The following is a 16,704-nucleotide window of genomic DNA, read 5'->3' as shown; positions in this document are numbered from 1 at the left end:
GAACTCCCTGTGATCAAGAAAAAGGTAAAATTGTTAGTGGGAATAAAGTGAGAAGATAAACAAATAAAGCTTAGCAAAAAATGGTAACTTACGCTGAGCACTTCATTCAATGCACGGTTAAAGATCTGATCGACTTCCATGGAGTTAGTATTGTTGATGGCCTCTCGGCTGCGTCGGTGCCTCAATAGCTTTGTCATCCTATCTTTGGTCGAATTGAGAACCATGTTCGTCAAAGACTCTCAAGTCTGATCAGGAGGGGTCTGTTCAGCGGGAGGTGGAGGAGTTGGGTTGGTAGGCGCTGGAGGACGTGTCTGGTCGACGGGGGCTAGTGGAGACGACTGGTTGATGGGAGCTGGAGGAGGTGTTGTTTCCTTGGAAGGAACTGGTGCTGGAGGATCCCTGGTTCAAGCCTTTTTTGTTGGAGGGTTGCTGCTGCTTTCTCCACGATGTTGCCTGCTCCCCTTTTTCTTGCTCACAGGAGCAACAAGGTCAGATTCACTATACAGGTCGAATAGATCTTCAGCCGGCATGACTGCAATATAGAAGCAAACAATCAGGCAATATAGGTGGAGGTACCTACTAAATCAAGGAAATAAGATCAAAGAAATTACAAGTAAAATACCCGAGCTACAACTACTGGTCGCTACATTACTTATTGTACTACTGCTACACTCACTCTCTGCCTTGAAGAAGTCTGAATTTAAATTAGGTGTGTATTTAAAGTTGTCGTCCCCGTCAAATAAATGACAGGGAATGGGAAAACTTTCTAAAAGTGAGAAGTTAGAACGTTCTCATCAGAAGACTCAAGAATAGGCTCGGGATGCTCAGAGACCTTCTGCTTGCGTTTTCCTTTTTGAGCAGGAGCAGCAGCTGCTCGTGGGGTGCTGGACGGTTCCCTGATGGTCACTCTCATTGCCCTCCTCAGGGGTTGTGACACATCTTGATGCTGCTCGGGAATTTCTCCCCCAGTAGCACTTCCCGCAGTTGACTCCCTCACATCCTGGTGAGGTGCCAGAAGGCCAACTAACCTTAGATTGGTCTACATGACCAGCTCTTTGACACTTTTTTCAATATTTGTCATGCTGGCCAAGGATGCTACTCGTATCTCCATGTTTATGGTGGTAGCTAGTCGATGCGATGGACATGAATGACACCAAGGTTCTAAGGAATGGGCAAAAAAGCAAAAGGAAATTAAACGACCAGTGAATAAATAATTTACCTCCTTCAATGAAGGCCAGATTGTTGGCGACCGTGTCTGGTGTTAAAAAGTACTCCTGGAAGTACTTTCCTGTTGGGATTTTATGCCCTAATTAAAGCTCAAATTCTTTGTAATCTCATTTTATTATCAGTAAAAGAATAGAAATCATTTTTTGACTTGGTCAATCACTTTGCTCACATGTGTTTATTTTCATGATTATTTATTTAATATAAACTTCTATTAAATCCCGAGCATATAGCTAATCTTATTTATAGTGACGTAATCACAGTGGAATATAAATATGATTATATGTTCAAAATAAGTTAGTCCTATGATTAGTCAGTGCACCGGATTTACGCTGACTTTCCAATCTACGATATGATCTACTTACACATTACAGTGTAAAGTTCTTTCCAGAACATTAGCAAAGTAGATAAGATCGAATGTATTTGTTACATCGGACAGGACCGATATTGACAGTCGATAAGATAAGTAAACATACCGTTATTATCTATTCTAGTCATATCATATAGTTGACCATAGGTCAATTCAATCTCAATTATGAGTGGTTAGTATTCTAACTGATTGTATTATTTGAGTTCTTTGACTTGTTCGTTACTAGCTTACCCTACGACTAGCCCATACTTACATCTTGGGAACTCGGTAGTATAATTGAGTGGGAGTGCTAATCATAGATATGAACATCTATAGCTTCTAATGAAGAAGTGAAACGATGGTTTCCTTTTAGTTTGGTTCAAGGTGTTAAATGATAGAGATCTCATTTCAATAATTAAATTAGTTTACTGAAATATCATTTACAAGGAACTAAGTCTTTTAAGGATAAAATACAATGAGGGGTAAAACAGTATTTTAGTCCTATCTCATTGTAGACCATCTATAGAGGATTGAGTGACAATTATGGTTGTAACAATGGATAATTAATAGCGTATATATATTTGTTATAGAGCGTTCAAAGAATTCAAGAGTGCAATTCCGAGTCTATAGTGGAGTCACGAGGAATTAATAAGTTAGTAAATTTATTTGTTAGATTTATGATAATTTATTGGCGCTTGATTTCATAGGCCCATGGTCCCCATTGTACCTTGGATAAAATCATCTAGATAGTCTCAATTAATTGATTTAATTATCAATTAGAATTATCAAAGTTGACCAGGTCAATTTTGGATAGTTTTACAGAGTTGTGTAATTTTGAGAAAAAATGAGAAATTATGGCAGATTTATTAATTAAGATAAATTGGTATCTAAATTAATAAATAAATTTAAATCAAAGGTTCAAATTATAAATAATTAATTTGATAAAGGATTTAAATAATTATTTAATTAATTAAATCAATAGAAAATAATACAAGCCTTGTTTTTAAGTCCAATGGGCTTATAATCAAATGGGAAATTTCACGGGCCTAAAGCCCATTATAATTTCGACCTAGGCCTTTAAAATGACTATTATTTTATTGATTTTTTAATTAAATTAAATGGCCTAATGGAGTCTATAAAAGGAGTGCTTAGAGAGAAGTCATAAGTTCAGATTTCTGAGACGACAGATAAGTTTAATCACTAGTTTTCTGATAGTTTTAGATTCTCTCTAAACACAAGTCATTTTCTAAGCCTCTTTGATTATTTTCTCTTCTTCTTCTCTGTATCTATCTCATGTGTTGAGAATTTCCCACACTAGTCTAGGTGATTCTAAGGATACATTGGAAGGCTATGAAGAAAATAGAAGATTGGTTCAGTTTCTTGATAATACTCTACGACAGAGAGGATATAAGAGTTAGAAAAACTGAAGGAATTACTCTTTCATTCCGCTGCATATACTGTAAGTATTCTATTCTTTGTTTCTCCTTGAATTCAATTTTAGAAACATGTTTTAGGCTATCTCGTATTAATTTGCTTAATATTAGATATACATGAAAATAAATAAAGATCTTGTATAAGCTAATCTAACAACTGGCCTCAGAGCCTTTGGTAATCTTTATTTTCATGCATGAACATGTTTATAATTGGATTATTTGATATGTTTGAATAATTTGATGGTTTTCATTATTTTATGAAGCATATAGATTTTATGTGAATTTTAGCAATTTTTAGGTTATTTTGTTGTGTTTTCTATGCTATTAATTTTTATATATGTTTTATTTTGTGTAAAACATGTTAAAAATTAATTGGAAAATGGTTTTGGTTTGAAAAATTACTCAAAAAAATTTGGCCTGGCTCCCCATGCGTGCGCGCACCCGCCTGCCGCCTGCCGCCCGCGCGCCACCCGCGCGCACAGCTACGGTGAACAGTACCCACAGGTACTATTCATCCAAAAAAAAAATTTAATTAAAGAAAATTAAAATTGTGGATATTTATTATTTATAATCAAAGCAAAAAATATCAGATTTGTTTTGTATTTAAATTTTTTTTTAAAAAATAAGATATTTTTGTTAGTTGAGATTTAAATAATTAGATATTTTCTACAAAGATCTAAATTCAAATTTAAAAAAAGACTAACAACATAATTTTAAATCTTTTAATATATTAAAATATTATAATTATGATATCAGATATTTAAGATATTTTCATTTAAATTCTTGATTTTTTTTTTATTAAATCTTTATTTGAAAATATAAATATCTTTTTATTCTATAGTTTTTAATATTTAAATTATTTGAAATTTGAATATTGTTAGTTAGATATTTTTATGGATATTAGAGTTTGTTTAACTATTTTGAGATATTTTAGGGTTGTTATAACTATTTATATATTTTTTAAATGGTTAAAATATTAGCTAATAGATATAACAACACAAGATATTTTTGGAAAATAGTTAATATATTGATTTTAAAATTTAAAATTTGTTAAATTTTGAAAAATATCATTTTTTTTTCAGCCAATTAATAACATATATTTTTTAATAAATGTGATTTAAATTAACTTTGGTTAATTTTTGATAAATCCTATTTAAATTAAATTAATATTTTTTTTTTCAAATTAACCTAAAACCAAGTTGATTGTTGATAAATGAAATTTAAATTAACTATTGTTGATAAATTTAATTTAAATTGACTTCTTTTTTGTAAAAAATTATTTAATTTGAATTTTTTGATAAATTCTAGATAATTAATTGTGGTATTTTTGCAAATGAAATAAATTGTGGTATTTTTGCATAAATTCATAGAATCGCTCATATAGTAACATGATTAGGCCCATCCAATTATAACATGTCTGTTTGCACTATATGTGATATTTTTGCAATTGAGCTTAGATGCATATAGTGGTCCATATGTTTGTTAGATATATGGTATTTTGCCAAATAAAATATTTATAAAATGATAGGTTTTATTTGGGCCCATTAGAAAATGTAAAGTTTAAATTCCTCTCTTGTGGGTGATTCCACTTGTCAAGGCTCATTTGCTTTGCATGACTATAGTGGGCCTAATCAATTAATAACAATTAATAAAACGAAGGTTTATATTCTTGCCTTTTGGACCTTGTATGGAAGATATGGGGCATTTGTAGTGGGAACGACATACTGGACTCAGCCTTCCTCCATACATGCCCAATTGTTAAGGCCCATTTACCTGAGTTGGACTTAATTGTATAGGTTCATTATATTAGTTAAACCTAAATATGGATTAGCAACAAATTAATTCTAAATTAATTGAATTTGTTTCAATGTGAAACTTTAGAATTAATAGGAAATTATAGGACTTTGGTTTTAAAAATTTTAATTTGTTTAATTTTTTTTTTGGAAAACCATAGTAACTAATTTTCTAAAATAAATAATAGAACTACTATTTTTAATTTTATAATGAGCTTATTTTAAGAATTTTATTCGATCTCCACTGTTGGTTTAACATAGTCAATAGCTTAATGGGGCCTCGAGGCGCTTTGATTCGTCCCCCTACGGAAGGTGTTCATTAGCTATTTTGACAAGGTTAGATTTTGAAAGATAGATAATTATAGGTCAAATTCTACTAGACTCACCCCTACGGTGACTACTAGGATTAAATCTATGATTATTGAAACCGTGGGTCTAGCTCATAAAATAAGAGATTTTGTTTTCTTATTTTGATCGAATAGTAGGTTGTTAATAATGGTGTCCATTATTAAATGAGTTTACAACTCTATTTAACTAGTGGTATTTTTTACTCTCGCCAACCGAGACAAGGATATCATAGATTAGTTAAAAACCTAAAGAAATAGAGATATGATTGTTTTTGGTATTTTTTTCTCATATCTTACATATTTTGGTATATGTGTGAATAGAAGTTTTATTGAGAAAATGTGATTGATTTTTATTTTATTGATAATTTGTAGTTTTAAGCTAAATAGTGGCTATGTCTACTCCCATCCTTTCTCAACTTTCGATGGAGAAACTCACTAGAGAAAACTTCCTTAATTGGAAGCAGAATATCAACATAGAGTTGATTGGGGACAACTCTGAATTCGTCATGATTGATGAATCCCCAGAACAAGCATCATGTCCACACGTTATTGATGGCATCGTCAATGCTCATGATGGTCCCATAAATGCTTGGATAGCACCGTCTCTGCATGTTCGTGATGGCACCGTAAATTCTCGGATGGCACCGTGTCTGCACGTTCGTGCTCAACTCAACTATGGTTTGACGCAGCTTATGAACGAGCTTTAGATTATTGAACCTGTCATGGGTGGACCTAGTAAAGGAAGTGAAAATAAGACTACTGATGTTGCTACTGATCTAGCTAAGGTTGAAGCTCATCCAGCTTCGTCTTCAAAAGCAGGAAACAAGAGGAAAGGTGGACAAATAAACAACCCCATGCCTGCAAAGGCTGCAAAGACGAGTGCACAACTAAGTGCACAGACGCCTAAGGGGAAGAACAAGAAAAACAAAAAAGGTAAAGATAAGTGATTTCACTGCAAAGAGAAGGGGCATTGAAACGAGATTGCCCCAAGTTTCTAGCAGCGAAAAACAAAGGTAATGATTATAGTTCATTTATGTTTGAAACATGTGTTTTAGAGAATGATAACTCTGTTTTGATTATTGATTTTGGATCTACTAACCATTTTTGTAACTCTTTATAGCTTCTTGAATCGTGGGAGGAAGTGAACGAAGGCGGCTTAAAGCTTAGAGTTGGGAACGGAGCGTTCGTTGCGGTCCAAGCTAGAGGAAGAGCTCGTCTGAAGTTCGGAAATAAATTTTTAATTTTAAAAGATGTATTTTTTATTCCGAATTTTAGTAGAAATTTAATTTCAGTTACCATGTTTCAATTAGAATGATTTGTTATGACTTTCACAAGTTTTAATATATATATTTCTTTCAATGGATCACAATTGTGTATTGCATGTTTGGAAAACAGGCTTAACAAACCCCTTGCTCTTAATAATGACTTATTCAAAGTAGCTAAACCTAGGACCAATAAACATCAAAAGACCGATAACAATAATATGACGTATTTATGGCACTTGAGACTAGGTCACATTGGCTATGATAGGATTCAAACACTTACAAAGGATGGACCTTTGAGGGAACTCACCTTAGATGAATTACTTGTCTGTGAATCTTGTCTAGAAGGCAAACTGACCAAGCGTCCATTCTCTGCAAAGGGTGATAGGGCCAAAGAACCACTTGGTCTTGTGCATTCAGATGTTTGTGGACCTTTGAATGTACAAGCCAAGGGTGGTTTTTAGTATTTCATCACTTTCATTGACGATTACTCTAGATACTCATGTCTTTACCTAATGCATAGGAAATCATAAACATTTTCAAAGTTTCAGGAATTCCTAGGAATGGCTCAGAACCAATTAGGTAAAACGTTAAAGATCTTGCGATCTGATAGGGGTGGAGAATATTTGGATATGCAGTTCCAAGATCATTTAATTGAACTTGGGATTTTATCACAAATTACTGCCCCAAGTACTCCGCAACATAATGGTGTAGCGGAATGACGGAACAGAACTTTATTGGAAATGGTTAGATGCATGCTTAGTCACTCAACTCTACCAACTTTGTTCTGGGGACATGAAATTGAAACCGCGAACGACATCCTCAATGTCTTGCCGTCAAAATCAATCCCCAAAACACCTTTAGAATGATGGAATGGTCGTGAACCTAGTTTATGCCATTATAGAATCTGGGGGTGTCCCGCTCACGTCCTGAGGAAAAAGGAGGGAAAGCTAGAACCGTGAACTAAAGTTTGCATGTTTGTTGGCTATCCTAAAGGTACTCGGGGTGGACTTTTCTATAGTCATTCAGAAAAGAAAGTGTTTACTTCTACAAATACTACTTTTCTGGAAAATGACTATGTCCATAGCTTTAAACCTCGCAGCAAAGTAGTTTTAGAGGAGATAGTTAAAGAATTGACTTCAACCAATGTTCCATCGTCATCAACGCGAGTTGATGATGAAATTCCCACTCTTCACGTCCAACCGACGCAAGTCGATTTAAATGAAGAAAGTACCACTGTTCCTAAGCAAATAGTCACGGAGCCTCGTCGTAGTGGGAGGGTTTCTAGGAACCCAGTTCGCTATGGTTTGGATGGTGAAACCAATATGGTTGTTGGTGACACTAGTGATGATGATACATTGTCTTTCAAATAGGCAATGGCTAGGCCTGAAAAGGTACTATGGCTCGAAGCCATGAAACAGTAAATGGAGTCCATGAACTCAAATTCCGTCTGGGATCTTGTGGATGCACCTAGTGACTTTACGACCATTGGGTGCAAGTGGATCTACAAGAAGAAATGAGGTGTTGATGGAAATATCGAGACTTATAAAGCTCGATTAGTGGCAAAGGGTTATACCCAAAGAGAAGGTGTGGACTATGAGGAAACTTTTAGTTCGGTAGCCATGCTCAAATCCATTCACATCCTCATATCCATAGCAGCAGCTCTTGACTATGAGATTTGGAAAATGGACGTCAAGACAGCTTTTCTTAATGGAAAGCTTGACGAAGTCATTTATATGGATCAGCCAGAAGGATTTAAAGTATCTGGACAAGAAGGAAAAGTTTGCAAGTTGAATAGGTCCATCTATGGACTTAAGCAAGCTTTTCGTTCCTGGAATATTAGGTTTGATGAAATAATCAAAACCTATGGCTTTGAACAAAATATTGATGAGCCCTGTGTTTACCAACTGAAGGCAAATCAAATAGTGGTATTCCTGGTTCTTTATGTGGATGATATCTTACTCATTGGAAACAATGTTAAGAAATTATCAGATGTGAAGAATTGGCTGAGCACTCAATTCCAGATGAAGGATTCGGGTTAAGCAAGTTATGTTCTAGGTATCCAGATCATCAGGGATAGAAAGAACAGACTCTTAGCTCTATCTCAAGCAGCTTACATAGATAAAGTGCTTGAACGTTTCTCAATGAAAAATTCCAAGAAAGGACATCTACCTTCCCGCCATGGAATTCATCTTTCAAAGAAGCAGTCTACCCAAACTCCTGAAGAGGAAGATGCAATGAGAATAGTTCCTTACGCATCTGCAGTTGGAAGTCTGATGTATGCCATGTTGTGTACTAGACCAGACATCTGCTATGCAGTGGGAGTAGTGAGCAGGTATCAGCCAAACCCAGGACCGGAACATTGGATAGGAATTAAGCATATCCTGAAGTATTTGATATGGACTAGGGATTATATGTTAGTCTACAAGGGTGGTGTTCTGAACCCTGTTGGCTACACCGATTCAGATTTTTAGACTGATGTTGATGACACGAAGTTTATTTCTGGAATGGTGTTTACTCTTGGGGGTGGAGCTGTGATTTGGAGAAGTGTAAAGCAGTCTGCAATCTCAGATTCCACCATGGAGGCTGAGTACATAGCCACGTCAGAAGCAGCTAAGGAAATAGTCTGGCTAAAGAAGTTCTATTCGAATCTTGGTGTTGTTCTAGAAATGGATAAAGAGTTTGTGTACGCCCTGGTTTTCCCACGGGCTGATTAGCAGGTCGAGCCTCGGACTAATCATGGTTAGTCCGTAAATTTCCCCAGGGCGGAGCTCCTGTTTTCGAGGTCGTACTCTATTATCTCGAGGTATCCTGAAGGACTCGCCAAGGTTGCCCAAGACTGGGGGAAGGAGTCTGAAGGCCGAAGGTCGGGTTAGGGGAGCAGCTCGTGGAACGAGCTGCTCATGGATCTCTGACCCTTTGTAAAGTCAACACACGCAAGATAAACGTGCCTATATCTGACATCACGTGTCCGATATCTCCCTGACTTCTCGGACACGCAGTAGGAACGTGCGTATTCAGACACCCACGGCTGGGTTGGGCCGTGCGGCCCATTATCTCCTTACCTATCGACTTGACCATACTTATGTGTCAGGTTTAGGAATTAATCATGAATGTCACAGAGTTGACATGACAAATAAGAAGGTCACGAGATGACCTCCTTACCAACTTCCAGGTGCCTTCTCCTATAAATATGGGGACCCTGGGAGTTGATAAGGGTTGGAAAAAATAGTCTCTGGAGAGATATATACTTTGTAACCAAATGCCCAGAATATATCAATAATATTGACTAGTGGAGTAGAAGGATTTTAACCTTTGAACCACTTAAAAACGTGTCTTGAGTCACCTAGTTCATCCTCTAAGATTTCATATCTGTGACGGTTCTACTTTCAGCACTAATCCCTTTCTCTCCTTCTCTTAATTACCTGTTGGCGAAGAACCGCGTCAACAGTTTGGTGCTTTCATTGAGAGCAAGTTCAATTAGTGCTACCACAAACATCCAACTATGGTGACCACTCGATCCAGGCATGGCAATGAAACAGAGCAGCAGGAGGGGCAGGAGGCCCACCATATTGCCATCCCTGATGAACAAATTCCTGAAGTCCAACAGAGGCCAGGAAAGCAGCCGGCGGGCCAAGACGACACTGGTAGCTCAGTGCCCCGGCCACCTAATCCGAACCCGTGTTATTATACGGCGGTGGAGATGGAGAATGCTCAACTGAGGAGCCAGTTAGCAGCAGCCGGTCGGCAAATCCAGGATATTCTGGCCCGACTACCCCCTCTCACAACCAACGTTAACGTTGGAGAGAGGCAAGGTGAGGCTCCTAAGTCTCACCGGGGTAATCGGCCCAGGCATAGCCGTCCGGATAGACTTCCTACAGCCAACTCCACCCCTTCATCGCACCATAAAGAGGCAAACTTCAGGGAAATGCCTGGGACAGGACAACAGCAATACAGCCCTTCGGTCAGGATGTCAACTCCTAGTTCTCAACCTTCCTCGAGAACGCCCAGGAGAGCTCGAGGAAATTCCCGAAGGAGATCTGGGGAGGGCCAGCGACGCCAGCCCGTCCCAGAAGACCGTCCTGCGCCTCGTCCAGCTCGCCCAGAGCGGGACCAGCATACTGGCAGGGCCGAAAGGCCCCCACCAAATTTGATCCGTCCAGACGGAACTAGGATCGCCTCCCCAGTCAGGCATCCTCCTTCTCCAATCAGATATCCGTCTCCTCAGCCCGTCCGAGACATCCCGACTTATGGGAGTAGTAGGAGAGACCCGCCATCCGCCGGACCTTCCTGGCGTAGCAGGGTGCCGGGAGAAGAATCAAGTCGCCACCGACAAAGACGCACTCCAAGCCTGTCCAACAGGAGTCATTGGACCGGCAGCCGCCAGAGTGATCTCTTCGGAGGAGACCTGCGTCAGTGATTGAGTTCAGCACAGAGCCACTAGACCACCCAGGGAGGCGACCTTCGAGATCGCCTCAACTCTCACAGAGAGGATCGAGCTAGAGATGGTAGCCCAGCCCGCTCGGCGGGAGTCCGATCCGAAGTACGTAACGGAGGGAATGTCCCAAATAACCTATCTCAAGATAGGAGGGGCAACAACCCACCTAATATGTACAATGGGTCCGGAGCTGTTGAACAGCCCCGAAATAACCCAGGATCTCAGGACCAAACCCTCGAGCGCCTGACTCAGATGGAGGAACTAATGAGGCAGCTCCTATTAGAAAAAGAAAAAGACGAATATGATTCGGGCGACGAAATGGAACTCTTCGCCCCCAACATAGCAGCGACGGCATACCCATCTGGCTTCCGTATGCCTCACTTGTCAAAGTTCAATGGGGACGGAGACCCGTCGGACCATTTAAGGATGTTCAACACCCTAATGATGGCCCATAACATTGGCCCGGAGCTGCGTTGCTTGATCTTTCCTTCCACACTGACCGGACCTGCCACGCAGTGGTTCAAGCAGAGTAAAAGGAAGTCAATCAGCTCCTGGAAGACTTTCTCAGCTGACTTCAAAAGGGCATTCCGCGCCTCCCAGGCCGCCCGAGTCCAAGCTGATTCCCTAGCTAACGTGAGACAGCAGCCCGGAGAGACGCTGAAAGCCTACTTGAGCAGATTCGCGAATGTCGCTGCTCGAGCCAGAGACGCTGACGATAGCTCTAAACTCATGGCCATGAGGACCGGAATCCTGGTCGGGGGAAACCTGTGGAAAGATATCCAGAGGAAAGGAGTCAACTCGTTTAACGAATTCCTTAACAGAGCCCAAGAGTGGATAAACTTAGATGAAGCTGAAGCTTCAGCCGCGGGGACCAGCCAGGTTCCCGAGAAGCCCGCTGGAGCGGGGACAGAGATCGTGGTGGCGATCCCCGAGGTCGCGCAGAACAACCAGCCCGGTGGTGGCAAAAGAAAGGGAAATGGTGAAAACAGCCAGCACGCTCAAAAGAAGAATAAGTCTGTGGATAAATTCAAGCTCGTGTTCACAACATATACCGAGCTCACCCAGTCCAGGGAAAGTATCTTCCTGGCCAACGCTGCTCGGGTCCCCTGGAAGAGGCCGGAGCCATTGAAACACCACAAGGGAAAGAGAGATACTTCAAAATTCTGCCGTTTCCATAACGACGTCGGCCACAATACTGACGACTGCAGGCATCTCAAAGACGAGATAGAGACTCTCATCCGAGCAGGCCCCTTGGCGCAGTACTCACGAAACAGGGTCCCAGCGAATCGTCCCGCTCCAGAAGTCCCAGTCAGTCAGCCCGGGCCTCAGGTAGATCAGGACGTCCCTCCTCCCGTGGTCGAGGGAGAGATATCCACCATCTCTGGAGGACCGCACATGGCTGGCACGAGCAGAGGCACCCAGAAGAGGTATGTGAACGAATTAAAGGCCCACAACGGGGCGGAGTTCGTCCCGGAGCAGCGACATTCAAAACAGCAGCGGTTAGAGAAGCAACCGATTACTTTTACGGAGGAAGACGTAGGCCATGTCCAATTCCCCCATAATGATCCCTTGGTCGTATCAGTCCAGCTCGCCAACCGAAAAGTGAGGAGAGTGTTGGTGGACAACGGAAGCTCGGTGAACCTCCTATTCCGATCCACCTTAGAAAAGATGGGTCTAACCGTCGCTGAGCTAAAGGCGAGCTATCGGCAGCGATAGGGACGATCGAGCTGGTAATCACCCTAGGAGAAGAGTCTCGGACAGTCTCCAAGCTACTTGAGTTTGTGGTCATTGACTGCTCCGCTGCCTACAACGCCATTTTGGGCCGACCTACGCTCATAGCTTTCGAGGCCATCACTTCCATTCGACACCTCGCCATGAAGTTCCCTACTTCAACAGGAATCTGTACCATCAAGGGCGATCAGCTCGCTGCCAGGGAATGCTACAGCATTTCCATGAAGGGAAAGTCTAAACCCGGACAGCTGGCAATGGCCGTTCAGGGCGAGGAGGAATCTCAGGGACCCTTGGCGGCTCCTGAGATTGAAAAACCTCAGAATCCCGAAGAGGAAAAGATCGCCTTGAGTGAGGACATTGACCCCCGAGTAGGCGAGGACAGGTTCGAGCTCCAGGCTATTGAGGAGCTCTAGGAGGTGAACATTGATAAACAAAATCCATCACGGACGGTTAAGCTTGGGAAGAACCTCTGCGACAAGAGAAAGGCGGAGCTGATTACTTTTCTGAAGAATAACTTGGACGTATTCGCATGGTCTCACGAGGACATGGTGGGGATCAGCCCGAGTGTCATCATGCACACGCTCCATCTGGATAAAAGCGTTCCTGCCAAATCTCAAAGCAAAGGCGTTTAGGAACAACCCGAGCTGAAGCCCTAGAAGAAGAAGTAGCCCGGCTCAAAAAGTGTGGCTTTATCCGCGAAGCCAAATTTCCAATTTGGGTCGCCAACCCCGTGCTAGTTCCAAAGCCCAACGGGAAATGGCGGACCTGTATTGACTTCTCCGACCTGAATAAAGCCTGCCCCAAGGATTGCTTTCCATTGCCAAGGATCGATCAGCTGGTGGATGCTACGGCGAGGCACGAGCTCATGTCCTTCATGGACGCGTACTCAGGCTACAATCAGATCGCGATAAATCCGGCAAACCAGGAGCATACCAGCTTCATGACCCCAACGAATGTCTATTGCTATAAGGTCATGCCGTTTGGCCTGAAGAATGCCGGAGCTACCTACCAGAGGCTAGTAAACAGAATGTTCGCGGACCAGATCGGAAAGAACATGGAGGTGTATGTTGATGACATGCTCGTAAAGTCAAAGACTGCCGACAACCATGTTTCCGACCTGGAAGAATGTTTTAAAATACTACGGGAATACGGCATGAGGCTCAATCCTCAGAAATGCACATTCGGCGTCGCATCGGGGAAATTCCTGGGGTTCATAGTCAATACCCGAGGAATCGAGGCGAACCCTGACAAAATCAGGTCACTGCTCGAGCTTCCTTCCCCCAGGTCGCGGAAAGATGTCCAAGGCCTCACAGGAAGGGTGGCAACACTCAACCGATTCATTTCCAAGTCAACCGACAAGTGTTTGCCCTTCTACAACCTGCTCCGGGGAAACAAGAAGTTTGAGTGGACAGTAGAGTGCGAAAGCGCATTCCTCGATCTGAAGGCGCATCTGGCTGAACCGCCCGTGCTGTCCAAGCCCAGGGCAGGAGAGCCTCTTTTCCTCTACATGGCCGTCACTGAGGATGCAGCTAGCGCCGTGCTAGTACGAGAAGAGGACCAAGTTCAAAAGCCAGAATACTACATCAGCAAGAGACTCCTCGGAGCAGAGTCACGGTACCCACTAATGGAAAAATTGGCGTTTTGCCTAATCACAGCCTCGCGTAAGCTCAGACCGTATTTCCAGTCCCACTTGGTACACGTCATGACCGATCAGCCTCTAAGGCAGGTTTTGCAAAAGCCTGAAGCATCAGGACGTTTGTTAAAGTGGGCGGTCGAACTCAGTCAGTTCGAGATTTTCTATACTCCCCGAACTGCCATAAAAAGTCAGGCATTGGCTGACTTCGTGGCGGAGTGCACGGGATTCCAGGAGGATCCATCAGAAGGCCTACTTCAAATCGCCTCGCCGCATTCGTCGTGGAAGATCTTCGTTGATGGTTCATCTAACGAGAGCGGCTCTGGGGCCGGAATAATTCTAATATCCCCCGAGGGACATAGGTTCCACTCGGCGCTAAGGTTCGGGTTCAAGGCGTCCAACAACGAGGCAGAGTACGAAGCTTTGTTAGCTGGGCTGAGGGTAGCTAAGGAGTTAAAGGCGAGCTCCGTCCAGTGCTTCAGTGACTCCCAGCTCGTGGTAAACCAGGTTCTGGGCGAATATCAGGCGCGGGGACCCAAGATGGCCGCCTATTTGGCGAAGTTAAAAATTGAGCTGTCCGCATTTGAGCGAGGATCGATCGAACAGATACCTCGGGAACAGAACGCCAATGCAGATGCTCTCGCCAAACTCACCACCTCGGGAGAGACAGAAACCCTGGGGTTGGTGCCAATAGAATTCTTGAAAGAACCAAGTATAGAAGGAGATCGGGCAGAGGTCGAGATGATTGATGCTAGGCCGACCTGGATGACTCCCGTCATTGAGTATCTCACCGAGGGCAAGTTGCCCGAGGGACGTAACGATGCGCGGCGAATCTTGTATCAATCTCCGAGGTATACGCTGGTCGATGGTGTGTTGTACCGACGTGGACATTCCCTGCCTCTCCTCTGGTGCGTTCATCCAGGTGAGGCACAGGCCATCCTGCAGGAAATTCATGAAGGATTCTGCGGAGACCATGCTGGGGGGCAAAGCCTGGCCTTAAAGGTTCTCAGGCAAGGTTATTACTGGCCAACTCTATCCAAAGACTCGATTTCATATGTGAAAAAGTGCGACAAGTGCCAGCGTTTCGCTGCGGTTGCCCGAGCTCCTCCATTTGAACTGAAAATGATCTCGGCCCCTTGGCCATTCGCCGTTTGGGGGATAGATTTAGTAGGCGCCCTGCCTACCGGAAAGGGCGGGGTCCGTTACGCCGTGGTAGCCATCGACTACTTTACTAAGTGGGCCAAGGCAGAGCCGTTGGCAACAATAACATCGAAGAAGGTACTCGACTTTGTGGTTAAATGCATCATCTGTCGATTCGGCCTGCCGAAGAAAATTGTCTAAGACAACGGCACTTAGTTCGACAGCGACCTGTTCACCGAATTTTGTGAAAGGCACGGAATTGTGAAAAGCTTCTCCTCTGTGGCCTATCCTCAAGCAAACGGCCAGGTCGAGGCTGTCAACAAGACTCTAAAGGCGAGACTCAAGAAAAGATTAGATGAGGCAAAGGGGGTCTGGCCAGAACAGCTCCCCCAGGTCCTTTGGGCATACCGGACCTCACATCGGACTCCTACGGGTCACACTCCTTTCTCCCTAACCTTTGGGAGTGAAGTAGTCCTCCCCGTGGAAGTTAAAGTTCTGTCGTACAGAGTCCAGTCCTACGACCAAGATAGGAACCACGAGGTCTTATGCCATTCCCTAGACCTTATCGATGAAAGGCGAGAGGATTCGTAACTCCAGCTCACCCATTACCAGCAAAAGATCACTCGCTACTTCAACACTAAAGTCAAAAAACGTACCTTTAGCGTTGGCGATTTGGTCCTAAGGAGAGTTTTCCTGGCCGGGAAAGATCCCAAAGATGGAGTCTTGGGACCGAACTGGGAAGGACCGTACCAGGTCATTGAAGTCATCAAGGAAGGAACTTATAAGTTAGCTCGACTTGATGGAGCGGCAGTCCCACAGACTTGGAACGCCATCCACTTAAAGAAATATTATCAATGACCCACTTGTAAGGCCTGGAAGGCCACTTTTTATGTATTAATAAAAATCAATTTTTTCTTTTTATTTGCAAGTGTAATCTTAAAGTAACCACGAAAGACCTTTTTCCAGTTACTTGGGGGGCATATGGTACCTGGATATAACCAGGTCTCCTTAACGACTTAGATGTTGATTCTTATCTATGGATCGTTGCTCTTCTTAAAGAGCTCGAGATATGTATAAGGGTTAACGCGAACTAAGTCATATCTTGGTTTTAACCGGGTCACAAAACTTAGAAGTTAACTTAAATTTATTGATCGTGCTTCTTCTTAAAGAACTCGAGACATGGATAAAAGTTGACGCGAACTAAGTTATCAAAATAAGCTCCTGGTTTTAACCGGGTCACAAAACTTAGAAGTTAACTTAAATTTATTCATCGTGGTTCTTCTTAAAGAACTCGAGACATGGATAAAAGTAGAAGTTTACTTAAATTTATTGATCGTGGTTCTTCTTAAAGAAC

The 16,704-nt window shown here is 42.4% G+C and overlaps 1 protein-coding gene across 1 annotated transcript in view; it reads right to left on the bottom strand.

The window, feature by feature from the left end:
• Positions 1-404: 404 nt before the first annotated feature.
• Positions 405-16,704, bottom strand: part of LOC133825832 (uncharacterized) — a 40,709-nt gene continuing 24,409 nt past the window's right edge. Inside the window, exon 6 of the mRNA XM_062258727.1 lies at positions 405-532. Coding sequence (XP_062114711.1) covers positions 405-532 — 128 coding nt within the window. The remainder of the gene's footprint in view (positions 533-16,704) is intronic.

This window comes from Humulus lupulus, chromosome 1 (genome assembly GCF_963169125.1).
Source record: "Humulus lupulus chromosome 1, drHumLupu1.1, whole genome shotgun sequence".
NCBI lineage: Eukaryota > Viridiplantae > Streptophyta > Magnoliopsida > Rosales > Cannabaceae > Humulus > Humulus lupulus.
The sequence above is the reverse complement of the archived record's forward strand: the minus strand, read 5'-3'. Positions and strand labels throughout refer to the sequence as shown.